Here is a 17,750-nt window from a genome sequence, read left to right as displayed (position 1 = left end):
CCAGGGATCAAAATCTAAAAAGCCTTAGGACTGCCCCATTCTGAAAAAAGAAAATGGGATCTCACTGGTTCAGCCTAACACAGGCTAACTAACTTCAGAAGTTTTTCTGAAGTCTTCAATACTTCCCTGGGATTTTTCCATCTGCATGGAGTTTATAGCTTTTGTAGAATCTTGTGTCTATTTCTGGAAACTTGTAACACAAGGCCATAATACTGACAATGCCCTTTAGATACTATTTAGTGCCTTTTTAATGGTCTAAACACTTTTACAAGCAGAAACAGTTTACTGAGGAAACACTGGAAATTAGCATCATAGAGGTTGAATTTTGATCCCTAATATTAAGCAGATATTAGCTTGCTACTCACAAATATGTAACTACTCACAAATCAGTAATTATGCCTAACCATTGCCAGTACCTAGCCTTTGTGACATATCTGCTAAAGTCCTTTCTACAAAGTTCAGGATATTATTGTTTGGTTTTCTGAAAAGTTGTTGTTTAACAGAGCTGTAAATATTGATTTAGAACATGGTCAGATAGGGTTAGTTCATTGTGAAGCACAGACAGAAGGAAGTCCAGCAGACTTCTAAGAAACCTTTCCAGCCCAGGAAGCAGCTGGACTGTTAGGCATCTGCCTATTTTATCCATATAAACCATATCACTTTCTGGAAGGGGTAGTACTTGCTAGCTTTGGATCACAGGGCTTCCTCCCAGCTAGAGAAATGATTGTCTGGCTAATCATAGTCAGGGTGGCTTCACATCTCCCATTTACCTGATGAGCTTTCCAGTGTTTTCTTTGAACGACCGACCAGAAAAAAGAAAAAAAAAAACACCAACCCCATCCAAGAAACTTTAAGGCAATAATTTTCTGGGAGTGTTCCTTTCTAGCTGTGGGAATGTTTAAATTACAGTGCTAAATGGGGATATTGCCTGCAGCTTTCATAAAGGTACCATAAGAGGAACATGACCTTGTAGTACTGGTTGTAAAATGAAGGAGACCCACCTGAAAGTTCAATCCAGTGCTGAACCGCATATTGGTATTGCTTTATGACACAAAGCTTGTGTTTGCTCTGCTCTTATACATTTTCCTACATTAAAAGGCAGGTTCTAAGCAAAGAAAAAGATCACTTTTAGATTAGCAGCTATCAAAAATGTTACTCTTGGCTCCAATCAATTTAGGCATTCTACACTTTATTAGTAACATACAACAGTAAGGAATGATACCATCCACATATACACATACGTACAGTATTGCAATCTGAGAATATTCATTGAGAACTTTTAATTTTCTCTTGAAATAAGGAATTGGACACTAACAAAACCAAAATATTACAGCAGAACATACTTGTTATCTTCATGAGTAGAACAAAGACATGAGCAGTAAATAGCATGGGTCTTACACAGAAATACATTTATCTTAGGAAATTTTTTTGCTTAATTCATTTTAGTTCCTGCATTAGCATCACTTCTCTCTCTTCACAGACTTCAGACCAAATGGGGGGTTGGAGGCAATCACATATTATTGTGTACAGTGACAGCTTGGGCTGCATGAAAAATTAATAGCCTGTAATACTCGAGATACATACATATATTGAAAGACAACAACTGTGAAGGTCACACACACTCCCATTCACACAGGAAAACCAGTGAGTTCACAAAATGGAAAAGGAAAACAAATATTTACAGCTTAACCCAATTTCACTTGGTTGTAGATGCACAAGGTAGTCCAAATATTTATGAAAAAACCATTTCTTCGTTAAGCAAGATGGGCTGGCAGATCTAACTACACACTCCACTGATTGTCTCTGAAACAACAGACTGCCTTGAACAAAAGAGATGACCAAGAGGCTGAAGTTAGAAAAGCCTTATTGATGCCTTAAGTTTTAGCTTTCATATTTTCCAGATTCTGTACTCCATTGGTATGTGACTCTTAACTTCACATAAAGTGTTAGCAAATTCTCTTCACAGTAGACAAAACAATCCTTTTCCAGCTTGAGAACCAAAGACACCCTTGCAGCTTTGGGCCCAAAAAGTGTAAACAGCAGTGAATTGAGGAGAGCAATCTGGGAGGATGGGACTTCACAACCTGAAGCTGTTCTTGGAAAATTAACCACAACATGTAAATGGACCAAAACTTCTAAAAGTGTGAAAACATGTGACCCATGGTGCATCTTGGGTGTAGGCTTGGCCAGGCTCTTGTATTGTCCAAGGTGTTTCTTTTGAAGGCCTTTTAATAAATACTTACTTTATTCCTTTAACACTGTCTAGCCTCTGTTCTAGGCAGCCTCTCACAGCATCACTATTAATCTAAAACTATTCATAGGTATTTTTGCTATTTCTTCCCTTGTTCTTTCTTCCTTGCAAAACATGGGCATTTAGCAATAAGAAGAGATGTTACTAAACACAAGCACCCATCTACAAATACTTGTTCTGAGGGACTTACCTACCAGCAATTCCAGACTATACCCTACAGGTCTGGTATTTTCACACTCTGCCAACAGAAATGAGCGGTTTAAGGCTGTGCTAGGAATCCTAAATAAAAATGTGTCAATGTTATCTGAGTCTCTTCCACTGAAATTACCAGTTTAACGTGACTGGGAAGAAACACTGAGATAAGAACAAATTTTAAGGCTAATCTCTGAATTTTGTAGTTGAAAGTTATCAACTGCACAACCTGCTGGGCTCCTGGGAACTTGGGGCAGTCCCCTTCTTTATGCTCCCCTCTGTGTGTGTTCTCTTACATCCTCACGAGCTCACCCGAAACCCTTGAAAAAAAGTAAATTGAAAAACAAAGTTGATGCATGGGATTGGGATCCTACCTCTCACTTGGTTTCTTACACCTAGAAACATCCTTTCCTAGTTGATATGCAATTCCATTCATGATACAACTACCTTTTTAAACAGTTAGGATTTTTAGCCCCCAACTGTACTCTTCCTTGGGGGCTGAGCCCAGATCTCAAGGCTGAGTCAGAAACCCGATTTCCAATTCCAGATGCATGTGGAATTTCCAGGCTAAGAAGGCACCTTCCAGTATCTGAAGAAGGACTACAGGGAAGTGAGAGGGACTTTTTGTCAGGAATTGCAGTGATAGGACAAGAGGGAATGGGTACAAACTGAAAGAGAGGAAATTTAATTTAGATATCAGGAATAAATTTTTCACAGTGAGGACGATAAGACACTGGAACACATTGCCCAGGCAGGTTGTGGACACTCCAATCCTGGCAGTGTTCAAGGCCAGGTTGGATAGAGCCTTTAGCAACCTGGTCCAGTGGGAGATGTCCCCGCCCATGGCAGGTGGGTTGGGACCAGATGGTCTTTAAGATCCATTCTAACCTCTTAACAATCTATGATTGAGTGGATGTTGTCTGCTATAACCCAAATATTAAAAGCAAAAACCACAAAGCCTCAACTACTCCAAATTTATTTCTGCCATGAGCTAGAACCTTAATTTCTTGGCAGATTATAAGACTATTGCATAAAAAATACTGATTTGCTCTTTTTCTGCTCTTTATTCTGCTGCTGAGCCTTTCATTTAAAAACTTTATCATTGCCTGAAAATAGCTTAAAGGTTTCCAACTTTCAAGCTCCTTTTAGAAGGGGAATATTAAATCCAAGATGTAATTAAGCCTCCATTATTAGGAATATTTTCTTTGCAGGGACCCAACAGGGTTTCCAGCAAGCCACAATCTTGTTTCAACCTTTGCAGAAGGTAGCCAAGGAATTTGGCAGAAGATAAAAAACACCAGGAGCCAGAACTAGAATATTTTTTCCATAATCAGTTGAACATAACTAAAGGAACTGGAAACTAATAGTGAAGAAAGGAATTGAAAAATAAATTTTAAGAAAGAAAGAAAAATACTCAGTCTTTTATTCTGAACAGCATGTACTGAACAGGTCAGCAAACAGCCTGGATACTGCCAAAGACTTTCTACTGGACATTTGAAAACAATTACCCAAAACTACAAAAATATTATCTTGTTAAGATTTTGCAACACCAAAAGTCAAAGCAACCATGGGCCACGAACATAAATATTTTCTGTATCTGTATCTTGCTGAAAAACATATATAGGTTTTGGCACATGTTATTATCATTTTTCCAAAGGGAAAAGCCACCCTTGTATGTCACAAGGCAGAAACTTTCACTTTTCTCACTCAGACTGAAAACGTGTACATCCCTTAATGGGGCAGCTTCAGTGTCAAGGATTGACACAATGAAAGCATCTCTACTTTCACTCCTGTACCCTTGCCTGCCATTTGAATACCAAGAGTTACTTTTCCAATATTCAGCTACTTCAGCAGTGGAAGTGGACTGTTCTAGAGTTCACCTCTCCAGGAGCAGCAAGGCCTGGCCATTTTCTCCCTAGCATTGGACCTGGCAAAGGGACATGAACCCTTTTTGGCAAGGCAAGTGTTCCAAGCATGCTTAGGTTATTCTGATAGGTCTTCCCCTGTCTAAAGCATTTATCATACAAAATGTTTAAATCAGGATCATCACATTTAGAGGCTAAGCTTAGAAAGATAGGTTTTCAGGGCCTTTTTTATACAAAAGGATTTTCCTGAGTCTACAGTGAAATAAGAAAAGCTTTTAATGATATTTATTGTACTTAGAGACTATCTTGGAGTTTGCTGTTGTTTAAGCCCAGCTATCCACCAAGCCCCAGGCAGCTGATTGCTCGCTTCCTTCCCCACCAATGGGATTGAGGATGGATCAGAAGGGTAAAAGGTGGAAAACTCACAGGTTGAGATAATGACTGCTTAATAGGGAAAGCAGAAGCCACACACACAAGCAAAGAAAAACAAGGAATTAATTCACTGCTTCCCATGGGCAAGCAGGTGTTCAGCCATCCCCATCAAGTGCAATGGCTACTTGGAAGAAAACACATCACTCCAAACATTCCTCCTTCCTCCTTCTGCCCTGCACTGCGTACATTGATGTCACATGGTCTGGAATATCCCTTTGGTCAGTTGGGATCACCTGTCCTGGCTGTGTCTCCTCCCAACATCCCATGCATTCCCAAGTTCCCTGCCTTTTCTGACGTATGAAAAGCAGAAAAGGCCTTGGCTCTGTGTAAACCCTGCTCAGCAATGATACAAACATCTCTGTATTATCAACCCTGTGCTCAGCACAAATCCAAAACACAGCCCCATGCCAGCCACTGTGAAGAAAATTAACTAGCCCAGCTGAAACCAGCACAGAGTTAAATAATTCCTCATCTCCAACTGTAGCAATCAAAACTTTGAGTAAGATTCCACCTTCTGGATGGCACTGTATCTGTGGCAACTCAAAGACACAGCATCACTGATGGCACTAAACTTGCAGGCTCAGTTTGTTGAGCTAAAAATTAAGTATTTCCAAAAGGCCACTAACCCAGGTCTGACTTTCTCAGCAATAGCATTATTGTAGTGCTATCAGTTCTGTGGGTGTGTAGATAGAGCACAAGGTAAAGGAGAAAACTTTCCAAAGCACTGCAGCAAGAAACCCCAATCCCAAATATAGAAAAACGAAGTAACAAAAAGTTGCTGTTAATAAAGTCTGCTCCTTTTGCAGCTAAGATGGTATAAAAAAAATATTTGATCAGAGAGAGTGAAAATATCACTATTTTGCTGACATTCATCCTTACAGCTTTTAACTTCAAAAGACATGATTTAAGTTACACAAGCACAGGAATTTCACGAGACAAGTAATACAGTTCATAAAAAGGACAGACCGTGTTTTCTGGTACTCCAAATACAAATACTCAGAGGTTTAACACACAAAATGGAATTTCTTCAGCAGCACTGATTAAACTCAAGATGAGGCAGGGATCTTCTTTACAAAGTAAAGGCACTGGCTCTTTGTAAACACATACTCCTCTCTCTTTAATTGAGAAAGCATTCAAAATATTCCATGGAGGAAACTTGTGTGGTAGTGTTCCATTGCTTATAAATATTTCACAATAGAGATATCAAAGGCCTTTGTTCTCCTTTTTACTGTATTTAATAAGAGATGTTTTTTCTCCAATTTATCTAGTGAGAAACTTTAAATCTCCCCAGAAATGCTACAATGAAGCTATAGAAACAGTGTTGTCTCTTATCTGCCTTCTGATACCTATAAAGAAGTTTCAAGGCAAAAGAAATGTCAGATGCCAGTATGAAACACACACGTCATCTCTTGTTTTCAGTATTGTGCTATCACTTTTCCAGAAGGAATCATTGGCTTATATTCAAATACAGATACATTTAAAATAAAAAATGAACTCTTGAACATCCTCCTGCTGTGCATCTCCCCACTCTTTGACTTTTCAAAAGCACCAGCAAGACTGAACAAGAAAAGATTAGATACTTCTGATCATGACAACTGTACTTCAAGATTCCTGATTTTTTTCAAGTATGCATCCTGAATGCACGTATCTCCCTACCGTGGAGAGTGTTCACACAGTTCTTTACTAATGAAACTGCAAAACTTGAAAACGTTAAAATAAATATTCCATACAAAGATGAATTGTTTGCATCTTGGGCAAAATGAACTGAGCATCTTCATAGCTTCCAACACACAACTACCACCAATATCAACAAACACAAACACATTTTACTACTCATACACAAAAATCCAGTGATTACTCTAGATCATTTTGTTCCATATGTAACCAAACTTGTGCGTTTCTAAGTCACCTTCCTCCAGCTTTATAAAGCTGACTGAATCTTTAAAGCAGTGCTTTCAGGATCTACAGGACTGTCAACTGGTACCTGAAGAGGGAGATAAAAGAATAAAAACAAAACAGGAATTAAGCTGTTATGCAACAGGATTATTCTCAAACTCAGTATTCTTGGGTAATTATTAGGTTAGGCTCCAGTATATGTAGTTAATTAGCCCAATTAAACAATTATATAAAACCCTATTTTCCCTTCTTTTTGTAATAAAAAGGACCAAATATAGAATTTAGTTTCTCAGTATAACTCTAAAATATATATTTACTGCATATAAATAATTGTCACATGAAGATTAACTTCCCAATTTTTTCTCCGTGGCATTTAACCACAGTAGAATCTTGATGAAGGTTCAGTATCAAAGTGATACTGCACATTATTAACACAGGCAGATCTCAATCATGCATGACAACGCCAGGGCAAGGACTGCAGCTTTTCTTACACCATGGCTAATATGAATGAAGCTGTGTGTCGATCGATCTAGGCTAATTAACAAGGTGATTATGGAAAGCAGATGAGTCATGCACAGCCCCAGAGAGCCCCAGCTGGGAAACCCACAGGGTGCCACACTGAGCACAGGCAGCTGCTCAGGTTTCAGGTTCAACTTAGCTCAGACAGCACCAGCTCAGAAGTTTCTGAACCTCACACTAACATGTGCAGTTGGCCACAGATGATCAAAAACTGCTGGGTACACAAGACACCTACACAAAAGAAGCATGGCAGAGGATCTTGCAATGTCTGACTCCAAAAAGCTGTCTCACATCTTGATCCAAACAATCAAAAACCCACAGCACTGAAAAAATGTTCCACTGAGAGCTTTATTTCTACTAATAACTGTAGTAGTTAGGAAAAGCTGCTGAAACGTGGAACCTTATGATCATCAGAAAATGCTGTGCTCACTCTTCATTTAAATTGAGAGCATCAGCAGAAGAACAAACCCAGCTCTTTATGCAGCACTGTATAGAAACTCCAGCATGGCTTCTGTTTATCAGACACTGACTTCATCTGAAGGGACTGCAGGCATTTTAAATAAAATACATAGTCTATAGGATGGCCTCATAACCTAATAAACAAAAAGGCTTCACAATTTACAATGTACCCTGCTACTATGAAAAAGCAAGATTCAAGCAATAAAATTATACTATTAGCCACTTAAAATTCAAATATTTAAAAAAAAAAAAATCTGAGAGCAGGTTTTTTTCAGTTTTTTCAAGGGAGTTAAGGAAAAAACCAGATATGTGAGGGCAGCATCCTATGTGGCTCTGTTGCTCAAAACCAGCATGGAATCATTCATAAGATTTTGTCAATTACTCTTGCAGCTGTTATTGTTATGCCAGTAGAAGTCAAACATTCAGGCTGGTAATGCAATCATGGTAAAAGAGTTACCACTTACAGCTTTAACGTCCAAGTTCATAATCCCTGAATTCACATTGTGTCTTCTCAAATCTGATTTTATTAAGGCTGAAAAAAAAGAGAAAAGGAAAACTGGCTCACACCTTTGCAGTGACATGCAGTTCAAGGGAAATGTTTGTTTAGTGCAAGCACACAGAAACTGCTTTCAGCACACTTTCCAAATACCCGTCTTCACTCTTTGCAACTTGAACTCACTTCGAACTTGCTCCTCACAAAGCACACAAAGCAGGACAGGACAATAAAATCTTCTAAACCAAAAGAACTTCAAGAAAAGCTTGATAGTTTCGGCACTTTCAGCACAATTGTAAGTCAACAAGAATAAGTCACTGGCACAGTTCCACAGTGCATCAGCAGTTTCCTGCATTTGGAAAACTGCGAACTGACTCTATTTATGCATTTGTTTCCATTTCTTACCCCACTTTGGAGATGGACATTTGTCTCAAATTCAAGATGTGTAAAGAAATGGGGGTCAGATAGCTGTCCATATATTAGCAACACCATCCTAATACCATATACATTTTTACATTAAAGAGAAATCATTACCTGCACTTGTAATTACCTGTTAAAATAATGCCCACAAATATCCAAGCACAAAGAAAGATGTTTCCTGCACGAGGACTATAATCTGTTGTGAGCTTTCCTTGAACAAGTGTAAAGACAATTCCAAATATCTACAAACAAAAAAGTAACTTCATCAGGATCACACAGAAAAGAGTAATCACTTTAGCTTTAAAAGTTCCAGGTCACATCTTATAGAAATCAAATTTTTAAAAAAACACTACTACAGCAACAGAACAGAGACTTAGCTAAGTGTAGGAAAGCCTTCCTAGCATAGTGACCCTCCTGAGCATTATTTCACTTGAAGAAATAAAATGCTGTTACCTGTGCTGATGCATTAAGGAGACCTGAGGAAGTGCCTTCAGACTCTGGATATGTAATTTCCACAGCAAATTCAAACCCAAGTGGAAGATAGCCAGTCATGAAGAACCTGTTGAAGAGGAGAAAGGTGTGATCTCATCTCTTATTATTACAGGTAAGAAAACCTAACATACACACATGGTATTATTAATTAGCTAATGCAGACAGCTTTTTGAATTGGAACCAAACAAATTGACCACATAGAGACCTCTCTTATGTCCATAGAAACGGTAGATGAAATTTACTGAAAAGTGAGTTACTTTAGATTTATTCTGATATAACAGAAGGTGAAACCCTATCTGTACTGTGAGCTAAAGGCATAGGCTGAGGTCATGGTGACAGAATACACAGTAGAATTATCTAGGTAAAGCATTTAAATATGTTTCAGAAGTGCAGTAAATCTTGTAGTGCTCTTTAATTGCTCACCCAAGCACTCCTCCAGTCACGAACACCACTATAAGGTATCCGAGGTCCAGGGTGAAGGTAAATACCAGCAATCCAATGAAAGAGAGAATGTAAACAATCAAAGTAGTTTGCCTGCAACCCAACAACAACAACAACAAATTAGCATTGTTAATAGAAGGCCACAGCACATTGCTGAAGCATGGAAGGATAACATGAACATTGCACAAGCCATTCTAAAGCTATAAAATTTGCTTTATGTAATTCTGCCTCAAACTTAGCATGCAGTGAGCACATATCCATTCCTGAACTCTTCATTGTCTGGGTTATCTGACTGCTTCACTTAAGGCTAAGGACACTTACTCACTCTCAAAAAATGGACTATCACAGCACATACTACTACCTTAACACAATTTTAATTCTCTGCTATGTTGACCATTCTGCAGTGCTGCCCATTACACAATACATCAACACAGGAGCAGCTGAGTCCAACACTATTAGCAATAGAAGTCAGCCTACCAAGAGGCAAGTCAAACAAATCTCATCGCAGTGTTCTATTTACTTTGAATCTGGAAGAAGGGATGTCTTCCAAATTCTTAAAGCACATATTTATAAGCCAAAACACATGCAGAAACAAAGCCAATCTACATCATTAACATCCATTAGGCTTGTAGAGGTACATAATGTACTAAGAGTCACAGGGGAGAACTACTCCATCACAAACAGTGCTTGCTCCTGAAGGCACCACACCATGGATGATGGACCCAGGAGCTCCTAACCCAGAAGAAAGTTCTGCTCCATGGTAATCCCCTGAATTAATGCAACACTTACTAATGGGATCAGGAGTAGCATAAAAATATTGAGAATCCATCATCTGGCCATTGTAAAAAACCATGCAGGGTAAGTTTATGCTTTGAAGCCCACTGGGCCACCTGGCCACTGTATGTACGACCTGCAGTGATCTCCTTCCACTCCTGAAGAGGCAGGAGCAGATGACAAATCCCTTTGCATCTTTGCATTCTGCTCCCTCATTTCTTTTGGCCAATAACCAGTAATAGTCTCAAGTTTTTACTGTAGCCACAAAAATTTGTCTGCATCTAAGGCCACTAAAAGATCAAGGACAAACTTCATTTCATCAGCAGCTCATTTCGGCCCTTACATTGGAGTATTTTCCTAATGCAATGGCACCACTCTCCTACCCCTAACCCCACACATGCCTACCCACACTTACTTGTATGTTTTAGTGTAATCCAGCCACAAACCACAAATAATCGAACCCACCATTCCTGCCACCACCAGTGTCAAGCCAATTCTCCCAGCGTTCACTTCTTCTCCCTTTCAACAAATATTTATATGGTGCTCATTAATAACTTGCTTCCACTCAGAGTCAAGTTCAGACCTCTTGGCAGTCACAAGTGCAAACAAACATTCCTGTGACTCCCACAGCTGTATGGCACAAGAAACTGTACAGAGGTATAAAAGAAACCAAGTGTCTGAGCACACATAACACCTACAAAATAAATATCACCTCTGCAAATGTACAGTGAAAAAGAGAAAGATAAAATCCAAGGAACTTACCTCATAATGAGTCACTATCATCTGGTTTAATAATGTGGAAACAGAATAAAATGCCCCAGTCATAATACCTGCAGTACCAAGAAAAAAAGCTTCAGTCATTCCAGGTGCAGCCATGCAGATTTATTACTCTAAAGAATTAATTTTCTGATGTTTAAGACTCACAACACAAACCCTTTCATGTGACAGGTAAAATCTCATCACTGGACCCATAAGTGGTATTTTACATCCTTACAGATTTGCCAGCGCTGGCAAATAAAAGTAAATAAAAAGTTTACTAAATAAATAAAAGTTTTACATTTCCTCCCCCATAAAAAAACCGTCACAATTAAAATTCTATGTGCTTCTGGCTCGCATTTGAATCTTTCTGCCAGGCTCAAGAAAATAGCACCACTTACCATAACTGATTAGCAAAAGTATAAATGGAATATTTCTGAACAAGTTAATAATGGATTGCTTGTAGGAGTAATCCTCAGGAGGTTTAGTTTGCAGAACTGCTTGAGAGTGACTGGGAGGGTATTTGGGCTTTTCTTCAAACACTGGGGAAAAAGAAGAAAGAACAATTTTTGATTAATCTCTACCAAACTAAAAAGATTTTTTTCTTTTTTCTCTCTTTTTGGAAGTGTTTCGGCTTGATGAATTTCAGAAGATTGACTTGTAGTTTTAATAACTCCATGAAAAAAAAAAAGTCTAGATTTTCTCATGGAAGAGCTAAGTCACAGCCACAAAGGATGTGTTATTTGGTCACATCTGATTGCTACCAAAATACGGTCAAAGACAGACTTCATCTGGAATACATCAAGACCTTTGTACATAAAATTTAAGATTAACAGAGTAACTTCACATTATATCATAAGTCCTTGCAGCAAAGAAACTAAGAGAAGTAAATATTCTGAAAGAAATCACCCCATGTGAAGCATGACAGAGTGAAATGGTTGCTGCTTAACCCTGGGAAGTGAACACAAACTGGAAAAACTGTAACCTCAACTACTGTGAGCAGTCAGCTGCTTTAAGTGAGATGTGAACACTCCCTATAGCCAGCATGCAAATTCCAGTGATTTAAACACTTACCAACTCCTGTTAAGAAGAACAAAAGTGTGGATACTATTGCAGTTCCATAGAACATGATGCTGATGTTATGTGCCATAAGATCAATATCATTCGGTGTATTTGGGACCAAAACAGGTGGCAACAAAAAGCCAATTGCAGTACCAAGCTGTAAAGCAAGAACACAAAACCAAAAATCATTTCCCTCTGAACATAAAAAATTAACAGAAGTGAAAAGTCTTACCAGGTAGAATTCAGAATTGCTATCATAATAAGCATTAATAAAACTTTAGCATCACACTTCTGAGCCACTTGCTCTCGATGTTGTTTTACAACCAGATCTTCTGTAACTCAGGTTTTAACCTTTTCATTTCTCAATTGAACTATAACGCCACACTTAGTGTCCATATTTACACTTCACATAGTATTTATACAAGAATCTTTGCACTTATACAAGAATCTTCCACAGGAAAGTGAAGTACCATGCATGAACATAAATTTGTGTCGATCATCCTGTAACTGACAGGCTAGAGATGACACAAGATTCCAGCTACTCTTGTAGAAATGTCCTTCATTTGATGTCACGCTCCTGCCACTACAGTAGCAAAGCCTGACTGCAAGGTTTACTGCAGAACAGACAGAGCAGAGAAAAGCAGGAGAAGAGGAATATCATTATGACCAAACCAAATAATTGTTGCTAAGGGAATAAATAAAAATCACAGAATGAAGTAGTAGTGAGTTTGTACGTGGAGTAAATTCCAACGTAACAACTGATTTTGCATTAAAGAGACATAAAACAGGGACTGAGATTTTGGGTATGTATTGAAGGAATATGTCCTGGACTATTCTCCAATTTCTCTCTTCTGCTCCCCCAAAACTAAATGGCATTTTAAAGTGTTGGAACATTTATTTTAGGTAAAAATAAATGAAAAAAGAGCACCAAAGACTGTTAGAGTAGCAAGTCCAACAATCAGAAAGCACGCACATTGGAGGTGTGCTACTGTGCTCACAAAGCACCCTTTGTGCATACCTTGATGAGGGTTTTGCTACCTTTTTTCCCCAGGCCGTCAGATTGACACAGTATCCAGTGGTGACAGGAAGAATTTGTCTCCTTTTGTCCTCACGCTTCAGTGCATGAGCCCTACAAACATGAACTGAGCACACAGTTACTTTTCTTCTTTAGGTATATTTTCTCGTCCCCCAATAGGAGCCAATTCAGTACCCACCATGCTCCAACAGAGTTGGAAAATTTTCCAGCATTTACATCTAGAGAGGTTAAGGCCAGAAGAAAGTGTTCCAGTGAGTTTGGTGTGCCTCATTCAAGATGCTAAATCCTTGTGCAGATGTGGCACTCCTAGCAGCCCTTGGCAGGTACATTGCTGCATTCCCAGGGATTGGTGTTCCAGCTGAAAAGATCGGCATCTCAGAGGTGAGATCTAATTTTTGATAGCTGCTCTGTTCCTCCCCTGCCTGCAGTGCCGGCAGTGTTTGCTGTAGCTCTGAAGTTACACAGAGTATCTGATAAGCAATGGGATGACCAACAGCTGAGTGGGTTATAGCAACCTCTTCTGTTACATAGTTCACCTTGTGCAATTACCCAGTGCAGTGAGACCCAGCGGGAATGCGTATGCAGAAGGGAAGGACAATGGGATACACGGACAGCATCACTGCTAACTTCCAAGTGCCTCACTCCCCACCTCGCTACTCCTTCAATCTAGCTTTTGAGAGCTTTTAGGGGCTTTTTAAGGAAGCAAAACCTGAGAATAGAGAAATTCTGTTGTTCTATTCAGCCACTACCAGGAAGCTCTTCAGCAGGCACACTGAGTCCTAGCTTCTGGAGGGGAATTCACTGCAGAAATAACCACAGCTTATTTCCTTCACATCCTGATCCTGTTTCCCTTGTCCATCTTTCTCGTGGTTCCCATCCACACAATCCCTGCTCTCCCACTCCTGTCCTGCACCACTTCAAGCCCACATCTCAGCATCCAAGTGAAGCATCAGTTTCAGGCTCCGAGCTGGACACTTAACACTCTACTGCAGAACTGAAAACCCAGTAACTCCTTGCTACTGGGAGGACTGTGAATGTCAGGAAGAGTGGAAATTCAGCTGCCAAAGAAACCTTTAACCTGACACCAGGATGCACATCCAAATTTTTTGCCTCACTGCTGAAAAAACCTAACAATTTCTGAAATCTTCAGTCCAAAAGGGACAGTTGACTTGTTCACTGGAAAACTTCCATGCAAATAAAAAAGTTTTGGAAAAACTGTGAACAGCCAGGTATCAGCTAGGTTACCACCCTAACTGTAAACATGTAACATTAATGTCACTGCTATCGTAATCCAAAGTGCACAAACATAAAATCATTAGACTCACATGATAAAAGCCAAAGCCCCCATTACCTTAACCAAACTCTACCTATGACCTCAGCCTGCACCAGTGATGCTGATTTGAATCTTAGCAAATTTTTGCCACAGGAGGGAAAAAAAAAAAAAAAAGAAAGAAAAGCTGGGACAGTGGCAGGGCATGAGAATAAGGCTATAGGAGGAAAGAGTATTATACCTGCATCTGTGCTTTCAGATGCACCTGCCCCAGCTCTCTGAAACTGGCCAGGACCAGGGAGCTTGAGGAAATCCGTGACTCAGTTATCAGCTCCCAACAGTGATGTGAACTATCACAGCGTTACACAAAACTTCACGAGTCACCAGGGTATTGACTACTGGCACTGGCAATTAGAGGCCACACTTTAAAAAGCAGAAACCAACAGGTGTTGTCGCTGGGCTGCTCGTGAAAGCTCACGTAGTTCACACCGCTCCAGCTGGGGGTGGATTCAGTCAAATGATGCCAAAATGCCAAAACGCAAGAGAAAGAGGAAGTGGAGCAGGACCAGAGCAGGGTCTCGGCTGATGTACTGCCGGTAGCTGGTGGAAGGGTGTGAGTGCCACACGCTGCCACATGGAGCGGCTCCTGCACAGCCGGGATTCAGCATCCCATCCCCCGGCGCTCGGCCTCGCTTCCTCACCCAACACCACATCCTGGAGAACGCCTTTTCGCACTCAAGCACCTCGCTTTTAACCCGACGCCGAGCTCCAGGGAAGCCCACCTCCCCGAAGCCCCTCTCGCTGCCCTGCGGCCCTACCTGGTTGCCCAGCACAGCCACGGCGCAGGCGGTGGAGACCTCGGTGGGGCCGAACCAGACGGAGGCGATGCGGGAGGGCAGCCCCAGGATGAAGACCTGGGCCACGGCGCACACGGCCTGCGCGGCCAGGGTGAGCGGGTAGCGCTGCGGGGCCAGGCTGCCGCACTTGAGCCAGGCGCCCAGCGCGTTGAGCCCCGCGCCCAGCAGCGCCGTCAGCCGCAGCCCGCGGGCGTCCAGCAGCCAGGTGGCCGGCAGGATCAGCGGCACGTAGGCCACCATGTACACCATCGACAGCCAGTCGATCTGCGTGAAGGACACACCGTAGAAGCCGGCGAAGACGTTGCTGAGGATGCTGTACTGGATCCACTGGAAGGCGTTCACCAGCGAGTAGCAGCTGAAAACAGCCAGCACCGCCAGCCGCCGCCGCGACAGACGCGTCTCCAGCCGCGCCTCCGGCCGCCCGCCGCCCGCCAGCATCGCCTCGGCCTCCGGGGCCGCCGGGGCTGCCGGAGCCGCCGGCGCTGCCGGGGCCGGCTGCTCGCCGCCGCCCGCCCGCCCGCCGGGGCCGCCCGCCGCCTCCTTGCCGGGCAGGAAGCCATTGCAGCGCTGCAGCGGGGCCGCCGGCATCTCCGCGCTCTCCCCCTCCGCCTCCTCCTCGCCGCTCTCCTCCACCATCTCGGCCGTTTCCCCACCCAGCTTCCCCGCTGGCGGCGGCGGGCGCAGCCCGGCTCTGCCTGCCAAGGTCACCGGGCTGCGGCCCCGCTCGCCGCCGCCCCGCCCCGGGGCCGGGCCCGCAGCCCTGCCCGGCGGGCGGAGCGTGAGGCGGCCCCGGGCCCACGGCCCTGCCCGGCGGGCGGAGCGTGAGGCGGCCCCGGTCCGCGGCCCTGCCCGGCAGACGGAGCGTGAGGCGGCCCCGGGCCCACGGCCCTGCCCGGCGGGCGGAGCGTGAGGCGGCCCCGGTCCGCGGCCCTGCCCGGCGGGCGGAGCGTGAGGCGGCCCCGGGAGGCCTGCCCTGGCCGCGGTGGTTCCGTAAGCCGAGACTGCGGCCCGGGCTGCTGGAAAGCGCTGGGAGTGTGTGCATGCGGATAAACGGAGATGGACGTGGTTGTTTTGTTCACACCTCTGCTCCCGTTTCCTTTGTCCATCTTTCTCGGGGTTCCTTATCTGCACAATCCCTGCACTCCTGCTTCTGTCCTGCTCCATTTCGATCCCACCGTCTGAGTGATACATATGTGCACACACAAACACACACACACAGACTCGAACTTCTCTAAGTCTTTTAAACTGAGCTTACAAAGGCTGTGTGACTTTTGCTGGCTGCATGAGAACGACGGGGCGATGGTAATGATGTAAATATTCCCCAGGACATCTCCCAGGAAGGAGCAGCACCAACTCCCTCCTGTACCGTTTTGGCGTGCCCAGCCCAGGCGAGGCTGGGTGGGCACAGGCTGTGCTCTGTGGCTCATTCCTCCTCCTGGGCACAGGGCAGGGCACCTCGGCTGCTGCACAGTCTGTGCCAGAGACACACAGGGACACCACTTCCAGCTCACTCTGGGAAAATCCAGGGCCAAAATACGATTTGTCTCTTTGCAGTGGTGATGCAGAGAAATGTAGTGAAGTGATAAGAGACAGATGGGCAGGAACAGAGGCCCAAATTGCAGCAGAGGGTACAGTACAGTGCATTATCAGGATGTGTGCATCCACCCCAGTCCTTCATTGCCTCCAGAGCCTCAGGCAAAACATTCCCTGTTTCCACTCAGCCTCTGAGATTTGATTTGACACATACCCCAGAAAGCTGGCTGTCTGGCTCATGTGCAGAGGTGGGTAGATAGCACTTCAGTGAGCTATCTTCCCCCAAACCCTGCCCCATTCCTGTCTGCACAAGAGCAGTGTCTGGCAGCCCTTGTCAGAGTTTGTAATTCTGCTGATGTCCCCTAATAAAGAGACAGATTGTTCTCCAAAACATAATAAGAAAATACAGAAATATTTAAGTTTGCTAACAATGTTAATAGTATTTTACTGATTTCTCTGGGAAATAGTTTGGAATGTGTTCAGCAAAAAACACACTGCGCATTGTTCATGGGTATGTCAGAGCCTAATCAGATCTGTCTGGGCTGTGGATACACTCAGCCACCAGTCTTAAGTAGCCTCACTAATTAGGAGTTGGTATTTTACTCAAGACCAGTTGACCTATGTAAGCCACAGCTCCTGACCTTATTTACAGTATGGATAATAATATGGACACATGCTTCAAGCTATTAATTTGGCTATGTTTGCTTTCCCTGAGCAGCAGTAGCGATGATTGCAGGCACCATGGAATTTTAGAGACTACTGCAAGTAGTCCTGAATTTGCAGGTAAGAGGTGTGTGCAAGAAATCTGCTCTTTAAAAATAAAGTTACCTATGTCAGATTCAGGCCCTTCTTGCCTCTCTTGTTCATGCCAGAAAACCAACCTGATTTATTTTTAGTTTTTCCTTGTAAGATCAGATGCTTGGTAAATTTCTCTCACTTCCTCTGCCTGACTTGTGCTAAGTACAGTAGCAATGGAGCTTTTTTAAAACAGGACCTCAAGAG

At 42.7% G+C, this 17,750-nt stretch overlaps 1 protein-coding gene across 1 annotated transcript; it reads right to left on the bottom strand.

Moving 5' to 3' along the window:
• Nucleotides 1-1,168: 1,168 nt before the first annotated feature.
• On the bottom strand, nucleotides 1,169-15,866 carry FLVCR1 (FLVCR heme transporter 1). The gene is made up of 10 exons (XM_056488241.1): nucleotides 15,177-15,866; nucleotides 12,065-12,209; nucleotides 11,392-11,532; nucleotides 10,997-11,064; nucleotides 10,650-10,753; nucleotides 9,443-9,553; nucleotides 8,981-9,086; nucleotides 8,658-8,769; nucleotides 8,079-8,146; nucleotides 1,169-6,724 (listed from the first exon to the last, which is right to left on the bottom strand). Exons 1-10 carry the CDS (start codon nucleotides 15,849-15,851, stop codon nucleotides 6,662-6,664), a joined length of 1,593 nt encoding a protein of 530 aa, XP_056344216.1. The 5' UTR covers nucleotides 15,852-15,866; the 3' UTR covers nucleotides 1,169-6,661.
• Between the last annotated feature and the right edge of the window lie 1,884 nt (nucleotides 15,867-17,750).

The sequence above is a fragment of the Oenanthe melanoleuca genome, chromosome 3 (assembly GCF_029582105.1).
Source record: "Oenanthe melanoleuca isolate GR-GAL-2019-014 chromosome 3, OMel1.0, whole genome shotgun sequence".
Lineage (NCBI taxonomy): Eukaryota > Metazoa > Chordata > Aves > Passeriformes > Muscicapidae > Oenanthe > Oenanthe melanoleuca.
Note: the sequence above shows the minus strand (reverse complement) of the source record. Positions and strands in the feature narration are given on the sequence as shown.